At 36.0% G+C, this 17,520-nt stretch overlaps 2 protein-coding genes across 2 annotated transcripts in view; one reads left to right on the plus strand and one right to left on the minus strand.

The window, feature by feature from the left end:
- LOC117115348 overlaps positions 1–4,680 on the plus strand; it is a 9,218-nt gene extending 4,538 nt beyond the window's left edge. The window contains exons 2-3 of the mRNA XM_033259102.1: positions 39–223; positions 3,429–4,680. Of these exons, the coding sequence (XP_033114993.1) occupies positions 39–223; positions 3,429–4,646 (1,403 nt within the window). The 3' untranslated portion in view covers positions 4,647–4,680. The remainder of the gene's footprint in view (positions 1–38; positions 224–3,428) is intronic.
- A 21-nt stretch (positions 4,681–4,701) lies between these two features.
- On the minus strand, positions 4,702–17,501 carry LOC117115358 (protein ecdysoneless homolog). The gene is made up of 14 exons (XM_033259114.1): positions 17,279–17,501; positions 15,808–15,925; positions 15,176–15,263; positions 14,468–14,646; positions 13,477–13,618; positions 12,716–12,766; positions 11,738–11,866; positions 10,855–10,995; positions 10,648–10,733; positions 9,967–10,070; positions 9,129–9,401; positions 8,872–8,988; positions 7,872–7,981; positions 4,702–5,803 (listed from the first exon to the last, which is right to left on the minus strand). Exons 1-14 carry the CDS (start codon positions 17,478–17,480, stop codon positions 5,615–5,617), a joined length of 1,929 nt encoding a protein of 642 aa, XP_033115005.1. The 5' UTR covers positions 17,481–17,501; the 3' UTR covers positions 4,702–5,614.
- Positions 17,502–17,520: the final 19 nt, after the last annotated feature.

Consider the following 17,520-nt stretch of genomic DNA (forward strand, 5'->3'; position numbering starts at 1 on the left):
GTACTGATGTTGCTTCTTCCTTCATTTTCGTCTGCTAGGAAACTTTTGGGATTTCTTGTATTCTTCTGGATGGAATGACTTTAGTTCCATACGTGTGACTGACGGATCTTTAATGCGTACTCTCCTCTACACTTATTTCATGCTGGAATTAAACGAGAAACTTGTATCCTATACTACAGAGGTCTATGAACACAATATCAGCACAGCAATACAAGGTCCAAAGGTGATTCGATGCTCTAAATACTGAGTTGCTAATAATGATAATGATAATGATAATAACAATATTAACAATAATAACAATAATAATAATAATAATAATAATAATAATAATAATAATAGTAATAATAATAATAATAATAATAATAATAATAATAATAATAATAATAATAATGATAATGACGATGACAATGGTGGTGTTGTTGGTGATGGTGATGATGAAGATAATAATGAAGACAATGATGACGAAAATGACGATGGTGTTGTTGTTGGTGAAGGTGGTGATCACGATAATGATAATAATGAAGACGACAGATGATCAAAATGACCATGATGGTGTTGTTGGTGACGGTGATGATCATAATAATGATAATAATAAAGAGTATCGATGATGGTGATAATGACGATGACGATGGTGGTGGTGGTGTTGTTGGTGACGGTGATGATCATAATAATAATAATTAAATGATGATAATAATGACGATGGCGATGGTGTTGTTGGCGATGACATTACTGATAATAATGAAGACGGATGGCGATGATAATGATGGTTTGTCAATCATTAAAGATTGCTGTTTTCACACCTATAATGAAGAAACCTTCACTCAATCCAGAATGTTACAAGAACTACAGGCCTATCTCAGACCTCTCGTATATCTCAAAATTTATTGAAAAAGTTGTTGCATGCAAAAAGAATGAATGAATACCTATACCACCAACGCCTTGCTTGAATCTGGATATATATATATACTGTCTCTTATACACATCTAGATGTGTATAAGAGACAGGAGTTATGACTAGGTGAAAGTCCGACAGGTCTGTTAAAAGTGCACAACGACATCCTATTGTCTCTGGATTCCGGTGAATGTGTCTTACTAATCATGTTAGATTTGTCAGCAGCTTTTGACACAATTGATCATTGATCATGATGTACTCCTTCAGCGGTTGATGAATCTTGGAATTAATGTGAACGCTATTGCATGGTTAAAGTCATATCTCTCGAACAGACATTATTTATCACTATCAATGGAACCAAGTCCGCATCTAAGCTCATCCATTATGGTGTATACCGCAATGATCTGTGCTGTTTACCATCTACATATCACCACTGGCGAAGTTAATACAGTATAATAACTTTCATCAGTAATGCGGACGACACAGCTCTATTCAGTGAGTCAAATGCACAATCGACGATTTCATCAATGGAAAAATGTGTCACAATGGTAAAAAGGATTGGTTGTCAGCAAGCGAACTCCAACTTAACGAATAAAAAACTGAAGTCCTCCTCATTTGTTGAAAGTTTGATTTGTCCAACCTACCTATAATTAACATCAACATTAGATATTGCAACTTTAACATCAATGCTGTAAAATCGAATAAGAACATCGGTGTGTCATTCGACAACACATTTAAATTTAAAAATATCGCCACCACAGGCCGTTCAATTCACTACATTCCAACCGAGTCCTTTAAGAATGTTTTCCATGCTAAGACTTGCTGCAATGCTCTTCTGTTGGTCTTTGGTTGGTCAATTCTACATCTTCAACTAGACTCATCACTCGACCTAATCTCTGAAAGTCGATACAACCCCCACGCGGTCATATGTAATAACAGTGATTTACACCGAGGTTTTTTCTAATTCATTGGGAATGTGCATCATCTGACGACAATTGTATTAAAGATTATTGAATTAACTGCCAACAAATTTTGTAAGTTGAACCCATTACCTACCTGTGTGTTCAACGAATGCTGGATGAATTACCCCAATTTCTAACTCACTCAATGAATACATCATTATTTAATGGTGTATTCCCTGACACTTTAAAGGTCGCTCATGTTAAACATTTAATCAAGAAGGCAAGTTTAGATCAAGATGATATGTCCAATTATCGCCCTGTATCAAGTGTTCCTTAAATCTCTGAAATAGTTGTTTTGTTGCAGCTTCAGGAATATCTTGATTAAAATCAACTTGCTAAAGTCAAATCAGCCACCGAAAAGATTTCAACACAGAAACTGCCTAAGAATTCACATCGACATCCTTTGTTCGCTTGATCTACGAAGAGAAGTATTGTTCCTTTTGTTAGACTTTTCTTCAGCATTTGACACAATTTCTTATTCAAAATTGATAAAACGTTTAATTTCTCGCTTTGGTATTACAGGCCATGAACTAAACTTGCTCTCAATCTATTTGTCCAGTTATAATAAATGGATGTATTTCAACATCTTGCATAATGCATTGTGGGGTTCAACAGGGCTCTAAATTGGCCCATTTTATACACTACCCCGCTTTTTGACATCATCACATCACATGGTATGTAATGCATGTTTTACGCTGATGATGTTCAGATATACACATCTTTTTTACCAGCTGAGCGTTTCGCAGCCATTGACAGAATAAAAACCTGCATGTCTGATGTCAAATCTTGGTCAGTATCAAATGAATTTAAACTGAATGACTCCACATCAGAGCTTATACATTTTGTAGTGGCTTGTTGGCCATCGGCCGATTGAGATTAGTAGATGGCACGATCATTGCAGGTGTTCTTGAAAAGTCAGATGACAATGTGTTAAAGGTGCAAATGGTCGGAAAAGGAGGACTAGTCCTAGAAAATGAAAGTTGGAAAAATACTTTCTGTCCAGGGAGCTCTCATCTGTCCAAGAGAAATACTCTCATTTTGATATTGACCTAGGAAAGAATATGATTCCACTCCACAGCTCATCAAATCATGCCAACAACCACAGTCCCAGGATTGAATGCATAGAGCAAACATATTATTAAAATCGATTAAAATGTTTCAGGTATGGTCAGGGGGCGGAGCCCCGAAAAGATAGGACAATTTTGAGGTTTCAGAGGCTTATTTATTCGATTTTACATATAGATAGTCTAATAATATGTAAAAAATACATTATTTTTTCTCCAGAATTGTGGTTTTCCTATTTTTTTTGGGGGTTAATTTTAGTAGGCCTACCAGGTCTTTACTTCTTTATTTTAATATTAAAACTTCTAGCAAGCGAAACCTCATCATTACAGTATTGTTTTCGTTGGCGCTGCCATCATCATTTCTGTAGTCATAACCATCGTCATTACCATCATTCTCATCATCATCTTCACCATCATCGTCTTCATCATTTATATCATTTATCATCACCATTATCATCATCATCATTACTATTTATTAGTCCCGATTCATGATTTACAATTTACTTTACAGGTTCATGACGAAAGTATCAAGATCACATTTACATATTATGGAAGGAATAAAGCTTCGCTGCGGAAGATTCTAGAACAAGATGGTATTAGGAATCCACAAGTGCATTTCTCGGACGAGCACCAGCGTGGCGTCCATGGAAAACGGGTGCCCAACCTAACACGTGACAGCACACGTCGACGATTTCCTTGTTCAATGAACTGTGACCTACTTGCCAATAGAGATTATTATCGGCCCGATTCATCAAGTGTAGTTATACCAGAAAACCCGCCTAATTCACCCCTGTCTGAATACCCGCGTCCAAGTACGATGGAGATGCTGCGACAAAAGAAAATAGAACGTGTACGTGAACTCGCCAGTTGCAAGCAAAAAAAGAGAACCTTCAGTGACCTTCCGGTCATAACGCAAGCCAGAATAAAAAGGTCATGTGATGCAGAAATAACCTCCAATTTTGAAGTGGTCGGCACTAAAGTGGAACGAGACACCACTGATGACATCATAAGTTGGTTGGAAAATGAAATTTCGATCCAGGAGCCGATAATGAAATCCGCCCTTCAGCTTCCAAAGATCGAGGAAAAACAACCAAAAACATCTACTTGCTCTACAAATAAATTTAAGCACCATTCCTCCAGGAAACTTAAATCACAGGTTCATATATACAGGAAACATTCTCCAAGACTGGAATTTATTAACGTTATCAATCGGATAAATGGGACAACTCCTACACCACCTGCGAGAGAATCACCCCCTGCAACACCGGAAATATTTGACACAGACAAACTCAGAATTAACTATAGTCTGGAGCACATAAGACCAGAAATAGTGCGAAAGCCAACTAATGTTAAACAAAACACTAGAGAAAACGACATGGAAGTGTCGTTAAAGTTACCCGTACTGCACCAGAATGATTTGAAGGAACATGGAAGTTACATGCTCACAAAGCAAGACAGGCAGTATCAACGGGACGAAGATGTTGCAGCTAGTGGTGATAAATGGACATGTGACCATACCGATGACTTGCTTGATTCTGACGAACAGTCACGTAAGATGCCCTCAGTTCCACTGGACGAGCTCTTTAAGGCTAGGATACCGCAGGGGTTCGCAGAGTCTTGTCTGAACTCTGTAGACGATTTTGTAGTGCGAAAAGAACAGATCACAACGTCACGTCTGTATGTGACCCTGACGACAATTACATTCAACAGAATACCTATTGTACCCTGACTAACCACTTAAAAATATGATTTTAAGAATTATAACAAAAAACACAACTTCATTATTATATGATTGCACATCTATTTCATAAGAAACTTGACATATTAAATTTAGAACTGTTCTGTAACAATATGTAACAATCGATTATTTACATCCAGCTATCTACTGTATAAACCAACTACTGTATGTTAATGACGAAATTCCAGCCTATGTTAAAGAAACATGGAATAAAAATCATTCTATGTTAATGTTTCGCGTAGGACTAACAGGCTGCAGAGAACAGAAGATGACATTTAGTTCATTGCGTTTTCATCATGCTTATACAGTACTTAGAATACACTGTTCATAGATAACATAGATTTTCAATTTACATTAAAAAGTAAAGGTAAAGGCAGTCGAACCTGTACTGGTCTGAAGTGCCCATCCCTCTTTAAGTGTTGGGCCCAGACTGTGCAATGCTTGAGGGGGATCACCAGTCCTCCTCACAGCGAGTCTGTTATCTTCCAAGCATATGCCGGTAGCCATTTATACTTCTGTGTAGAGAGAGAAAAAGCACAGATAGATAAAGTGCCTTGCCCAAGGACACAGGCAACCTGCACTGTGAGAGTTTCGGCTCTCTGTGCTTCCATTTACTGTGTTACTTTTGTTTCTTAAGCCAGGCCCAATGGTCTTTGGCTGAGGTGGCATGCACAATGAACTGTTTTTAATGCTCTGTTGTGATGCTCAATCTGCCACTGACAATCAGCAGACGATGTTACATTGTCAAGCACTCAGAGAGAGTTAGATTTGTCAGCTGACGGAAGCACCGGTTAAAAAAGTATGTGCCTGGGTTTAGGGGACTCTGTCTTTAAGATTCCCTAGGCCCGATGGAATTTCCACGGTGCCATTCAAACCAAGATATTATTAACGTTTGGCCAATCAGAACAGAACATATCAAATGTTAGTAGAACTCAACCAGAAGATATCCACCATCAGCTTCAAGTATCGTCAGCGTTATCAGGCAGTTTAATCCCCATCGAGTGTAGGATATTAGACGCTGGGCCAGCAAGACCATTCTGTGAGCTGTAAGACTCCAGAAGATTCTTCAACAGATTTAAATCCACCTCAACAGGTCTCAATTCATCCTTCTCTTCGCCATCTGCACCTAATTCTTCATGGCTGACATTCTGAAGGATAATAATATATAAACAGAATTAATATAATTACTCTGTAAATCAATGACGTGCTATTCATCTTGTTATTAGTGTAAAAAAGTACATAAAACTAAACAAGATAGCAAAAACTTTTCAACATTTATGTTAAGCGCATAGAGGTGTCAATATGCGCTCTATAAGTCGACCATTATTATTAAAAGTCATAATCAAATTTATTTTTGGAAGATAAAATGGTATGGTAATGGTTGGAGACTTATATAGTGCACAATACAGAAAACAAAAAACAAAATCTATTCTAGCAGGTCACCTAAGCTAAAATATACAACCGAAACAGATTAATGTAGAAGGAACAAACATTATCGCACCGTCCACCTGCAATTTGAGACCACCGATAAGCAGTGGTTAGCAGGTACATGACTCACAGGTGCTCAAATAGTGTTAGCATCTAGTCTAGCCTTTCCTAGCAACAAAGGTGAAAAATTAACAGAAACGAGAGACAAATTACAAAGAAAGGAAAAGGTGCGATTTAAGGCGCAGAGAGCGAGGAAGACTCCTGAATGTAGATGGGGGGGAAAAAAGTAGTAATATCTACAAAATGAAATACATTATTTACTTAATTTGTCTAGCATTATTTTAAGTGGGTGACCATTCAACCAATGTTGATATGTAGGGGTCCACTAAGGTACAGTATAAAAAAAAATTATTAGCTAATATTATGAAACTATGAACTTTCAATATTATTCTTTGCAGAAGCTTCACCAAAAGTCAGTCAGGAGCTTTCGATTTGTGCGATGACGTGACGCTAGAACGGAATCACTCATGCGTGACCGTCTTACCTGGTGTCCTACGTTCTCTGCATACGTAGCTTTGGCCAAATTGCGATCCAGAATCTACTCGACGAGGTGACCTTAACGTTCTCGCATGCGCAGATGACATTTAGTGACGTCATTACGTTCTATGTCCTGCCGTCGTTGTGCAATCGAAAGCTCCCTAACGCCAACTTTAACAGGCCTGCATGCTTGTGAGTTCTGTGCATTTCATGCAATAAATAATATCAATAAAAATGTACAATAAGTCAAAGCATGCTTCCAAATCTATGGTTTGCAACCCAAAACTGGGCCAGCAATATGGGTTGTGGAAACGTTCCTATACATATAGAAATAATCATTTTTATTCTGTCACTGAAAGAAGAAAAACAAATCTACCACTTTGTTTCAAAACTTAGACTTTATGCCTTGTCTTAGCTTATCATTAATGTTTTTACTTAACATAGGCCTGTGTGTAACTTATTTCATTTCTGCAAATGTGGGTAACAGGTAAAAATTTGGGAAGCACTGGTTTACACTATGTTTCCATGGATTGGATTTGGATTTATTCGGTGTAAACACCAAGGATAGCCCACAAAAGTCTAGAAAAAGACTTATTCCAGTGGGGTCCTTCGGTGGTGATTGGGCATTACATCGGGAGACAATTCCCTACTCTTTTCCGAAGGCACACGAGCCATAAATGCACATGGGACCAACGGCTTAAACGTCTCATTCAAAAGACGGTACACTATTGTAACTTGTATTTCAGCCCTCCAGCTGAAACACAAGGAGAGGCAGTGATGGGAATTGAACCAGGGGCCTAGAGATCTCCACAGTTCAGCGCACACGCAGTAGCTATCACCAGATTAGCCGACTGAGCTAAGCTGCTCTTTGCATTTGTAATTGTGAGTGGATTTCCCGCACGATTAAAAATCGTAATGGTACTGGCTTTGCTCTAAAGGGGTTCGTGCTTCGAACAGGTTATTGCATTCATAGAGAAAACCTTTTGATGGAGAACGTGTACCTTTTTAGCAAGGCTTGCCTAGGTCAAAACTGACTCCGGCATATATAAAATTGATTAGAAGATTGAAAAAATTATTCTTAATGAATAGATAAGGATTACTACTATGTCCATTTTTATTGATCTAACCATTTACTTTCAGAGTTTAAAAATTAATCAACAACAGTCACTTCTCAACAGTCATCAAGAAGCAAAAGGAAATTGTAATGATTGAAATATGATGTTGTGTGTCTGGTCACTCAAACTAATTTACCTGTGGTTCTTTTTCAAAGCTTTCCCCGATTGTTGTTGCCCCTAATTCCTGGTCCATAGCACTCATCAATTCTCTGATTTCTTCCACTTCTGTTCCATTACATTCGATGCCTGAAATTAAAGTTACAAAAACAAACTTTCAGAGATTATTACAATTAATTATTTCAAGTGTTTATCTCGCATATATTGTATTTCATATATAAGTAATTATGTCATAAGAGGGCTCCAGCATCAGCTCATTAGTACTAGGCTAAATGGGACGCCATCATTATAAATGTTCATCAAATAAATGAACAAATAAATGGTTTAAAAAAAATATAAAAAAGCACCTTAAATTCATTCATAAAACTTCATATGCTGTGCCTACTTCTGCATGACTAGCTGTTCTAATCATATCAGTGGGCTGCAGTTTGGTATTATGTTATTTAGTTATATTTTCATAAATATACTACCATTTATATCTATATAGTGAACTTTTAAATTAATCTTAAAATATAATATATTGCTTACTCATATAACCTTTCAACTGGAAATTAGAAATATAAAAAAAAAACATTTATTATCAAATCAAAACGGACATTAAATTGTTATTTGTGATGGTTATAATGGTGATAACATAATCATGATGACAATGATAGTCATGGTGAAGTGGTTAAGACGATAATGCTGCTGATGATGAAAACATGATCATGATGGTAGTGATGGTGGTAGTAATGATGATGATTATTATAATGATGATAAAATGATCATGACAATGGTGGTGGTGATGATAATGCTGATGATAACATGATCATGACAATGGTGATAACATGATCATGACAATGGTGATAACATGATCATGACAATGGTGTTAGTGATGGTGGTGTTTTCATATTGCATAGTGATCGAATACATTCAGCAGCACTTAAAGGAAAAAGAAAGAAAATACATGCACGCACGCACACACGCGCGCACACACACACACATATATATTACAATTCATGTAACAATGACATACTCACCACTTGGGAGGTCAGTCTCAGTACATGAAACAGCATCAGTTGTATCATCATCACTCTCATCATCAGATGATAAGAAGTCATCGGAATCTTCATCTTTCTCAACAGGTGTTCTGTATTCTAATAAGAAAAACGGTACATTAATTAGTGAAAAAGGTGGTCTATGCTAATTAGAACAATGGCACATTAGTCAACAGGTGTCTTTATCTTGAGTTCTCAACTGAATGTCTGTGGGTCAAACTGGCCTGAACATAGCTCACCTAACAGATTCTTGACAATTTGTTCGAAGGATTCGGCATCAAAACTTATGGGGGCGCTCTCTGAGTCCTTTGGGAATTCAGCACCCTCAAAACTTGACACCTTGTCAACAAATGATTTCATGGTGTCAGTCAGGAGATCAGGACTGAAGTCAACTTCTTCTGGGTCAGTTTCATTTTCTTGCATGGTTGCAGTGGGATTCCTGAGAGGCCTACCTGCAGCAGACTCTATCAACTTGTCCAGCTCCTCCGCTGTTAATGTTAACCAGCTTTCATCTAGCCACACACCACACACAAAGATATACGATTGTGATATAAATGTGGCAATTCAGCATTATTATTATTTATAATAATAATATATAAAAATATGTGTACATATATATACAAATGTTAAAAATAACAGCATAAAAATTGAAAAAAAAAATCAAAAAAAAAAAAAACCTCAGACAAATACTTCATTTATACACAAAAATTAAAAGCTACAATTTTTTTGTTTTATTTGTTTCTTGTTTTACCTGTGTTAACAACTCAGTTGAAACTAGTACTGCTATCTTTATATGCCCAGGATATGGTACACAAACATATAGTATTTTACTACTTATTTGTAATAATAATACTAATTCATAATAATAATAATAACAATAACAATAATAATAAATTAAAAAATTAATAAGTCTATAATTAAGACAAAGCAAGGTACACATAGACAAAATGCCAAAAAGCATAATAAAAAATGCAGAAAACACAGAAAAGTCAATTTCTCAGATGTTTGTCACAAATAATGTGGTACTGTTGTACAGACCATTACTCTCTGTAAGAATGAATTTATAGACTCACTCACCATCATCTACTGGCAAGTGTTTCTCCTTCTTTGACAGCTCTTCCACATTACATGTTACAGTTTGAAGAATCTCCAGTACTTTGTATCCAGGATCAGATATATTTCTACAAAACAAATAAACAAATTACTGAAGGGGACCTTTAACATTTGAAACATGATGGTTCAAAATATGCATAGCTGTTTCAGATTACACTTTGTTTGTGTGAACAGTTTTACTTTAAGAAAAACACACTGTCCCCTCAAATATTTAAATTAAAACCATTCTGGTGAAAGACTGAATGAAAAGTTGAATATTACTTTATCAGATGAGAAAAATTACAATACAGGCCCATCTCCAATTAAAGACCAATTTTGGGACTGGGGTTTCCACGGTCTTTAACAGCTTTGGTGTCTAATTAGAATAATATGGGACCACAGAAACATGGTCATTAATTGGAAGCGGTCTTTAATTGGAGGGGTCTTTAATATTTAGATAAAACACAGCTTCAACATGCAATAATATATTTAATAGTTATGTTTGTACTTTATCCCCATGTTTGTGACCATTCTCGAGAATTTTTATCTTAAACACAGCCAACACCTTATATTTTTTAGAATAAGGTGTGGTATAAATTCTTGTACTACATTATTATAATTTAACTATTATCAAATTTTTGATTTAACAGTAAAACAGCAGCCTACCTAGTTCCTTCGTTTACCGTTTCCAGGTAAAACTTCTTGGCTGAAGAGAGCAAGGTTGTGTACAGCGTAGAGCCCTCTATCTCACCCTTACCAAAACAAAACGTTAAGATAACATAAATCACTCATTTACAGATATAAATAAATTGTTGTTTCACAAGTGGCCTTCGTACAAATAAAGAATTAAATTGTTGGTTTTACAGTACTTACACGGAAATATCCTTTCTGTTTGAGGGATTCTAAATACCTTTGCCAGAGAGAGCTGTTCCAAATGGCATCTTCTTTGGTTTCAGGGTCTAACTTTGCTGGAGGACTTCGACATCGAGAGCATAAAATTTCAAGACCATATGCCTAGGGAAAAGAATAATTAATACATGTGGGTCAGATGATATCTCAAATTAATTTTGACATTGACGCACAGTTTTGAAATTGTCAGGATCTTTAGTAAATATAGGTAAAATCTTATAGTTTTTGTAATTCATATATCTTTCCTTTCATGTAATTTGTTTTCTATTGTGTTTCATACTATGAATATGAAATTGAATTCAATTGAATTGAAATAACTGTCATTATTAGGTTAAATATTACGAGTGAGGCTCTAGCTTAGAAGCTCAGAAATATGTCTAAATCCATCGGTCATACAAATCCATCTCGGCTCTGTGTGAGTGCCTGACAATGCAAGGCCGTCTGCAGATTGCTGGTGGAAGTTATTTGGTTGGCATATGCGGTAGTGATTTGGTCTCTCAACATTGATGTCAGGAGTTTGAACGCTATGCTGTCCATTCTGTCCACTGACTTGTGTCCTTAAAGCAAGACTCTTTATCCATGTTATCTCTCTCCACCCAGGTGTATCAGTGGCTACCTGGTAGGTATGGTGTTAATTATGCGCTGACTCAGCGACGGCAGTTGTGGAGTATGTTCCACAGGCATTAATTCCGGGTAATAATGTGCAGCCCATAGATATAAAGTGATATGTATTTATTATCATTATTTATTATTATGTAATCTTGTGTCAATCAGATATTAGAAACCATATACAAAAGTATATCTTTCCATGACACATTTCAGCTATTGGAAATGAATAGTTTCTCACCAATTTTATGCCCAGATCATGTGACTTGTGTTTTGGACTAGAGGATGATGGGATCTTCCATCCACTGCGGAGTGGGGGCTGGAATCTGTGATGGACCAGTTCTGCATAAAGGCATCTTGTAAACTTCACCTGTAAAATCAAAGTGTACAGTATTGCATTGGCAGTAAAGATAATTTAATGTACACTCTTTTAAAGAATCTTATGTTTATAATGATGATGATGCAATGATGAAAATGATGGTTATATGCAGATAATAATGGTAAATGAAAGCAATGATTATTATAATGAATGATAATGATATGAGGATTATGACAATGTAAATAAATTATGATGAAGAAAATGAGGATGATATTGATAATGATGATGTTCATGATGCTGATGATGATGTTGCTGATGACGATGATAATTATGATGATAATATAGATCTTTAAAATATGGGTATGTCTTTTATGATGATAACAAGGATTAAGTTGATAATGATAAAAATTACAATAATTATTATCATTTATGCTGATTTCATCATATTTATGATAAAACAAGTTCTCATAATACTGAAAGCTCTGATGAGGGCAGTATACTAGAGGCAGTAGAGCTAAAAAAAGATCTATTAATCAATCAACAATTAATCAATCAGCCGAGTGTTTCTACAACTCCTCATGAGGGCAGTACAATAGAGGATGTAGAGCTAAAAAAGATCTATTAATCAATCAAGTATTAGTCAATCAGCCAAGTGTTTCTACAGCTCCTCATGAGGGCAGTACAATAGAGGCAGTAGAGCTAAAAAAGATCTATTAATCAATCAGCCGAGTGTTTCTAGAGCTCCTCATGAGGGCAGTACAATAGAGGCAGTAGATCTAAAAAAGATCTATTAATCAATCAGCCGAGTGTTTCTAGAGCTCCTCATCGGAGCTAAAAACAAACTTTCTTTCATTGCAACTACCACAACGAAAATATTCTAAAACGTATTCAAAATATTACCTGTGACAATACTAAGTCTTCAGGTGGAAAGAATTTCATAAACCTGCAAGCCTATGCATAAGAAGATAAAAAATAATGCATATCACAAAAAAATATAGTAAATTCAGAGAGACATGGGTGGGTAATACAGAGATATAATGCCAAATATCATTACTACAACAGATACTGAAATAATGACCATAATCAGTGTAGACACCATATTGCCACAGGGATGCGCATAATTATAATAGACGTGCGTATGATTTATTGTGTTTGCCATGGAGCTGTACATAACCATATTTAGATGCGCGTGTCATTTATTATGTTCTTTAGACCATACATATCGTAAATGGGCACTTTTGTTTATGTTGTGATTAAGTTCGGTGAATATATATTTTTTTGTAAATCTTCTTTTCTTGAATTGATTACTGAGTTGACATTGATTATTATTGTTTCTCTTTGTTGTTTTACCATCAATAAATATTTGTCTGATTATTTCTAAAAGATTTGTGGATTGCTTTCATGACGCACTGACAAATTTATTATTTTCAATCGGAGACACAACAATCAGTAAAGATGCTATTTATCGAAGTTTTACAACACAGGTTCTTTGATAAATAGTAGTTTTACAGATATTTATCAAAAGACCCTGTGTTGGGAAACTTCAATAAACAGCAGTTTTACAAATATAACTGCTATTTATCAAAGTTTCCTGAAACAGAGTCTTGTGCCCCTTTGGATCCCCATGCTGCCATTTCAAATTTAGCTTCTCAACAACTCACCTTCATGTCTATCGGATCTCGGTGACAGAAAGCTTGAGCTGCTTGTGCAACTAAACTGGGGTAGTGTTGCAGCACTGTGGCTGCCTTTGCAGGAAGATAACACCGGGCACGGTGAATCTGTTGATGTATCTTTCCCGGATAGCTGCAAAATTTAAAAAAAATGTTACATAGAATTGACATTCACAAAATACATGTTCATTGTAGAAATCATTAAATATTCTAATTACTCTTTAATATCACTTTAATTTACATTAAAAAAAATGTTATAGTAGAGAGTGGAAGGTTGTGAAGTGTTCCCTTAATAACTATTGTTGGGAGCTTCGGTGTATTAGCAATTTTAATCTCTTATCTAAATGATTTCGCATTTTTAAAATGATTCAAATTTTACAGAGCAGCTTAGCTCAGTCGGCTAATCTGGTGGTAGCCAATGTGTGTGTGCGCTGAACCGTGGAGATCTCTAGGTCCCCGGTTTAAATCGCTGCCTCTCCTTGTGTGTTTCAGCTAGAGGGCTGAAATACAAGTTACAATAGTGCACTGTCTTTCGGATGAGACGTTTAAGCCGTTGGTCCCGTGTGCATTATGGCCCATGTGCACGTTAAAGAATGCAGTACCCTCTTCGGAAAAGAGTAGGGGATTGTCTCCCGGTGTACTGCCCAATCACCACCAGAAGGACCCCACTGGAAATAAGTCTTCTTCTAGACTTTTGTGGGCTATCCTTGGTGTTTACACCGAATAAATCCAATCCAATCCAATCCACAGTTGTACTGTAGTTAGTGTCTGCTGCCAGGTTGGTAGGTTAGCATTCATTTTTTCACCCCCTGGATCAGCCACAGTGTAGCATGCCACTGAAGACGGCAGTGACAACAATGATAACGACGATAAATTAAAAATATGGATGCGATGAGATAAATGGTAATGTTTATTGAACCAGATTTTTACCAAGACAACCCAAATATCACTCTACTCTGTGTTAAATCTAAAATGTTCTCACCCTTGTAGTCTTCTGTAGATAGCATCTCTGATAGGTTTGCTGGCTAATGTCCTGTCTGGATGACCTCTGATGATGTGAACAGCCTGCTGTACTGTCAATGACCCAGGCGGTAACCATGTCATTTCAGCAGGTGTGACTGGAAGCGGGATGATGTGAATTTCGCCTTGATATAAATAGACCTTAATGTAAAAACATTTTTGTTAGTGATACTTCAAGCAGAGTGGTTGGCTGAGAGGTTTTGTTCCTGCTTCTTGTGCTGAAGACCTGGCCAGCGCGTAGAATTTTAATTGGAGTGTGATCACTTGGCTCTTCGAATAACCCTCAAATTGAGAGCTAGGCGGGTTAAGGACAATGTTTATATCCATAATGTATGTGTCCGTTGCTGTAGTTAAGTCGAGTGGTGCTGCAATCCCAGATTAAATTTTTGATTTATGAGCACAGATGAAGAAATATTATAATTTATTATTCTTATTATTATTATTATTTTATTTTAATCCTATTGGCTTTAGTATGTACACTTTGAGAAATATCACTGTCATACTACCACTTAATACTCTGCTGTGCGCTGGATAATGGTGATTTACAAATCCCTGTTAATGAAAAATTAATTGATTGACATTTAAAATTAACTACACACATGCTGCAAATGATTTTTAAAAAGACACCAAAAACAAATATACTGTAATGCGAAATGAATATAAAACTTACCCTGTCTGTACTTGTGTTTGGATTTAACCACTTAGGCAAACTGTTAGCGCCCTCTATAAGCAGAAACTCTCCATCATTATCAGAAATCCTTGAATTCAAGAAAAGCAAACAAACTTATTCTTATTAATGTAACTTACTATTAAATGTATACTACAATGAAATCCTTAAAAAAAAAATCAAAAATGATATTAACAAAACCAATTGTTCATCTTTTAAAATGCAATTTTTGAAATAAAGTTTGGACTGTATACAGATCCCAGACTGCACGGGAAACATATCCTTCACGCAAAAACTTGGCATAGAAATCCGTCTTTTTCGAAAAATTAGTTTTGACCTAATCTTAATATATAAACAATGTATTATGCAGCAATTACGATTCTCTGCACCTATCTTCCTAGCTATATCCCACACAAATTTGAGCAGGTTTTTGAGGCATCATCCGCATAATTAAAAACTTTACAGTATGGTACAGATCCTTATTCCTTATTTCAATAACATAATAACTTTTATATACATTTACGACTTTTCTTTTTTCTGTTTTTAATACCAATGTTATTAGTTTTAGTTATTTCATTAGTATATTTTAGATCTATTTTTAATATGAAATAAAATGTTATGTTTTGACTTCTTACTTTGCTATCATTCCATCAAACACCTTAGTGAGTTTCAGGAGCAGATACACTATGAACCATTCATCTTCTATGTTGTTTCCAAATTGTGTTGATCCCTGCAGGCAAGCAGGTAGTAGGTCTACAAAAAATGTAAAAAATATAGGAAAGTATTGATATGGCCAACTTGGCATCTAATTTTACTTCTCTTTTGTTACTAGCAGAGTTTAAATATCAAGTTGCAATGCTAAAAGATACATCCACACATACAAAATGAGAAATGAGGGTGTCAAAAAACAAAAGGTAGTAAATACCATAGATAAAAATCTCTGATGGTATTGAAGTTTGTCTTACAATTTGATCTGCCAAGGAAGACATATCTGAGGTTGTTGATTGTTGCCGATGGCAAGTTATATTTTAACTTTGATTTAGGTGCTTTATAGATTGCATTATTATATTATCATGGATTATTAATACAAAAGTAAGGTGCCCCAAAGATTTTTTACACAAATGCCATTTCACTTTTAGGAAAAAGGAGTTTTTGAATTTTGTTTATTTCATCATCATCCGGATTTATTTGCAATTGTTGGGGTTAGTCCCAAGAATGAACCGACTGGTTTGAGCCCTTTTGAATTTGAAATATCTGGTTACCAATTATGATATCACTAAGCTTAGAGGGATTGCTGTCTATGTTAATGTCTATGCACATTATAATTATTGTTGGTGATTTTAACTTTGGGAATATTGATTGGTTGGGAAATATCGCCAGAGGAAGTGCTATAAACCCTGCAGTAAAATTTGTTGAATGCATCGATAAGCTGTTCTTACACCAACTAGTAAAAGACATGACTCATCACAGAGGCCATGATACTCCAAGCCTGGTAGATCTTATAATCACAAACGTTCCAGAGGTTTGTTCTGAGGTATCCACATTAAACCCATTGGGCAATTGTGAACACTTAATTCTAGGCCTAAGCACGACTACCTTGAATAAATATTCCGCAACGAAAAATTATAGTCACTGGACAAATTCGTGGTGGCAAGAAATTTGGCTACTGCCAGTTGTAGAAGAGATAAACTCAACTTTGAAAACGCAAAATTGCTATGGAATCTAAAACCAATCCTAAGAACCTTTGGAAGTACATTAAGAGCAAGACTAAAAAAAGATCAACTATTCCTACTCTTGTTACTGAATCTGGAGTGTAGGCAACCAATACAATGATAGTGATAAGGCCGAATTTTTAAGCACATACTTTAAAAGTGTGTTTACTGTGGATGACTTGAACAACATGCCAGCTAGTTAGACTAGACCTGGGCCCTGGCAAAGGAAGAATGCTGGATCGGTCGTCTTGTGAACTAACCTAGTCTAGTAGTAGGCCTAACCTAGGTAGACAATCATTGTATTTGCTACACTGCATTGGCCTAGGCCTAGCCTAGCTAGGCTAGGCCTAGCCCAATTCAGGTAGGCCCCCCTCTAGGCTAGACCTAGGCCTACCTTCATTTCCACTCTGTAAATTAAAGTGCTCATTCTGCCACATGTATTCAACTAAAAGAGGACTAAGTTCGACCATAACTGCTTCAAGTGTTTCATTTAGTTTCTCATTCAGTTTTTCGTTCGAACATTTATCACCATCAATGCAAGGGAATAAATAATACTCTACGCAATCCTCAATTCGTGTTTCACTGTACGTCGCCATTGCGATGTTGACTATGGATAATTCTGCCCAGACAACTTAT

Source organism: Anneissia japonica, unplaced genomic scaffold (assembly GCF_011630105.1).
Source record: "Anneissia japonica isolate Jap-2015-1 unplaced genomic scaffold, ASM1163010v1 scaffold288073_len612986_cov165, whole genome shotgun sequence".
Lineage (NCBI taxonomy): Eukaryota > Metazoa > Echinodermata > Crinoidea > Comatulida > Comatulidae > Anneissia > Anneissia japonica.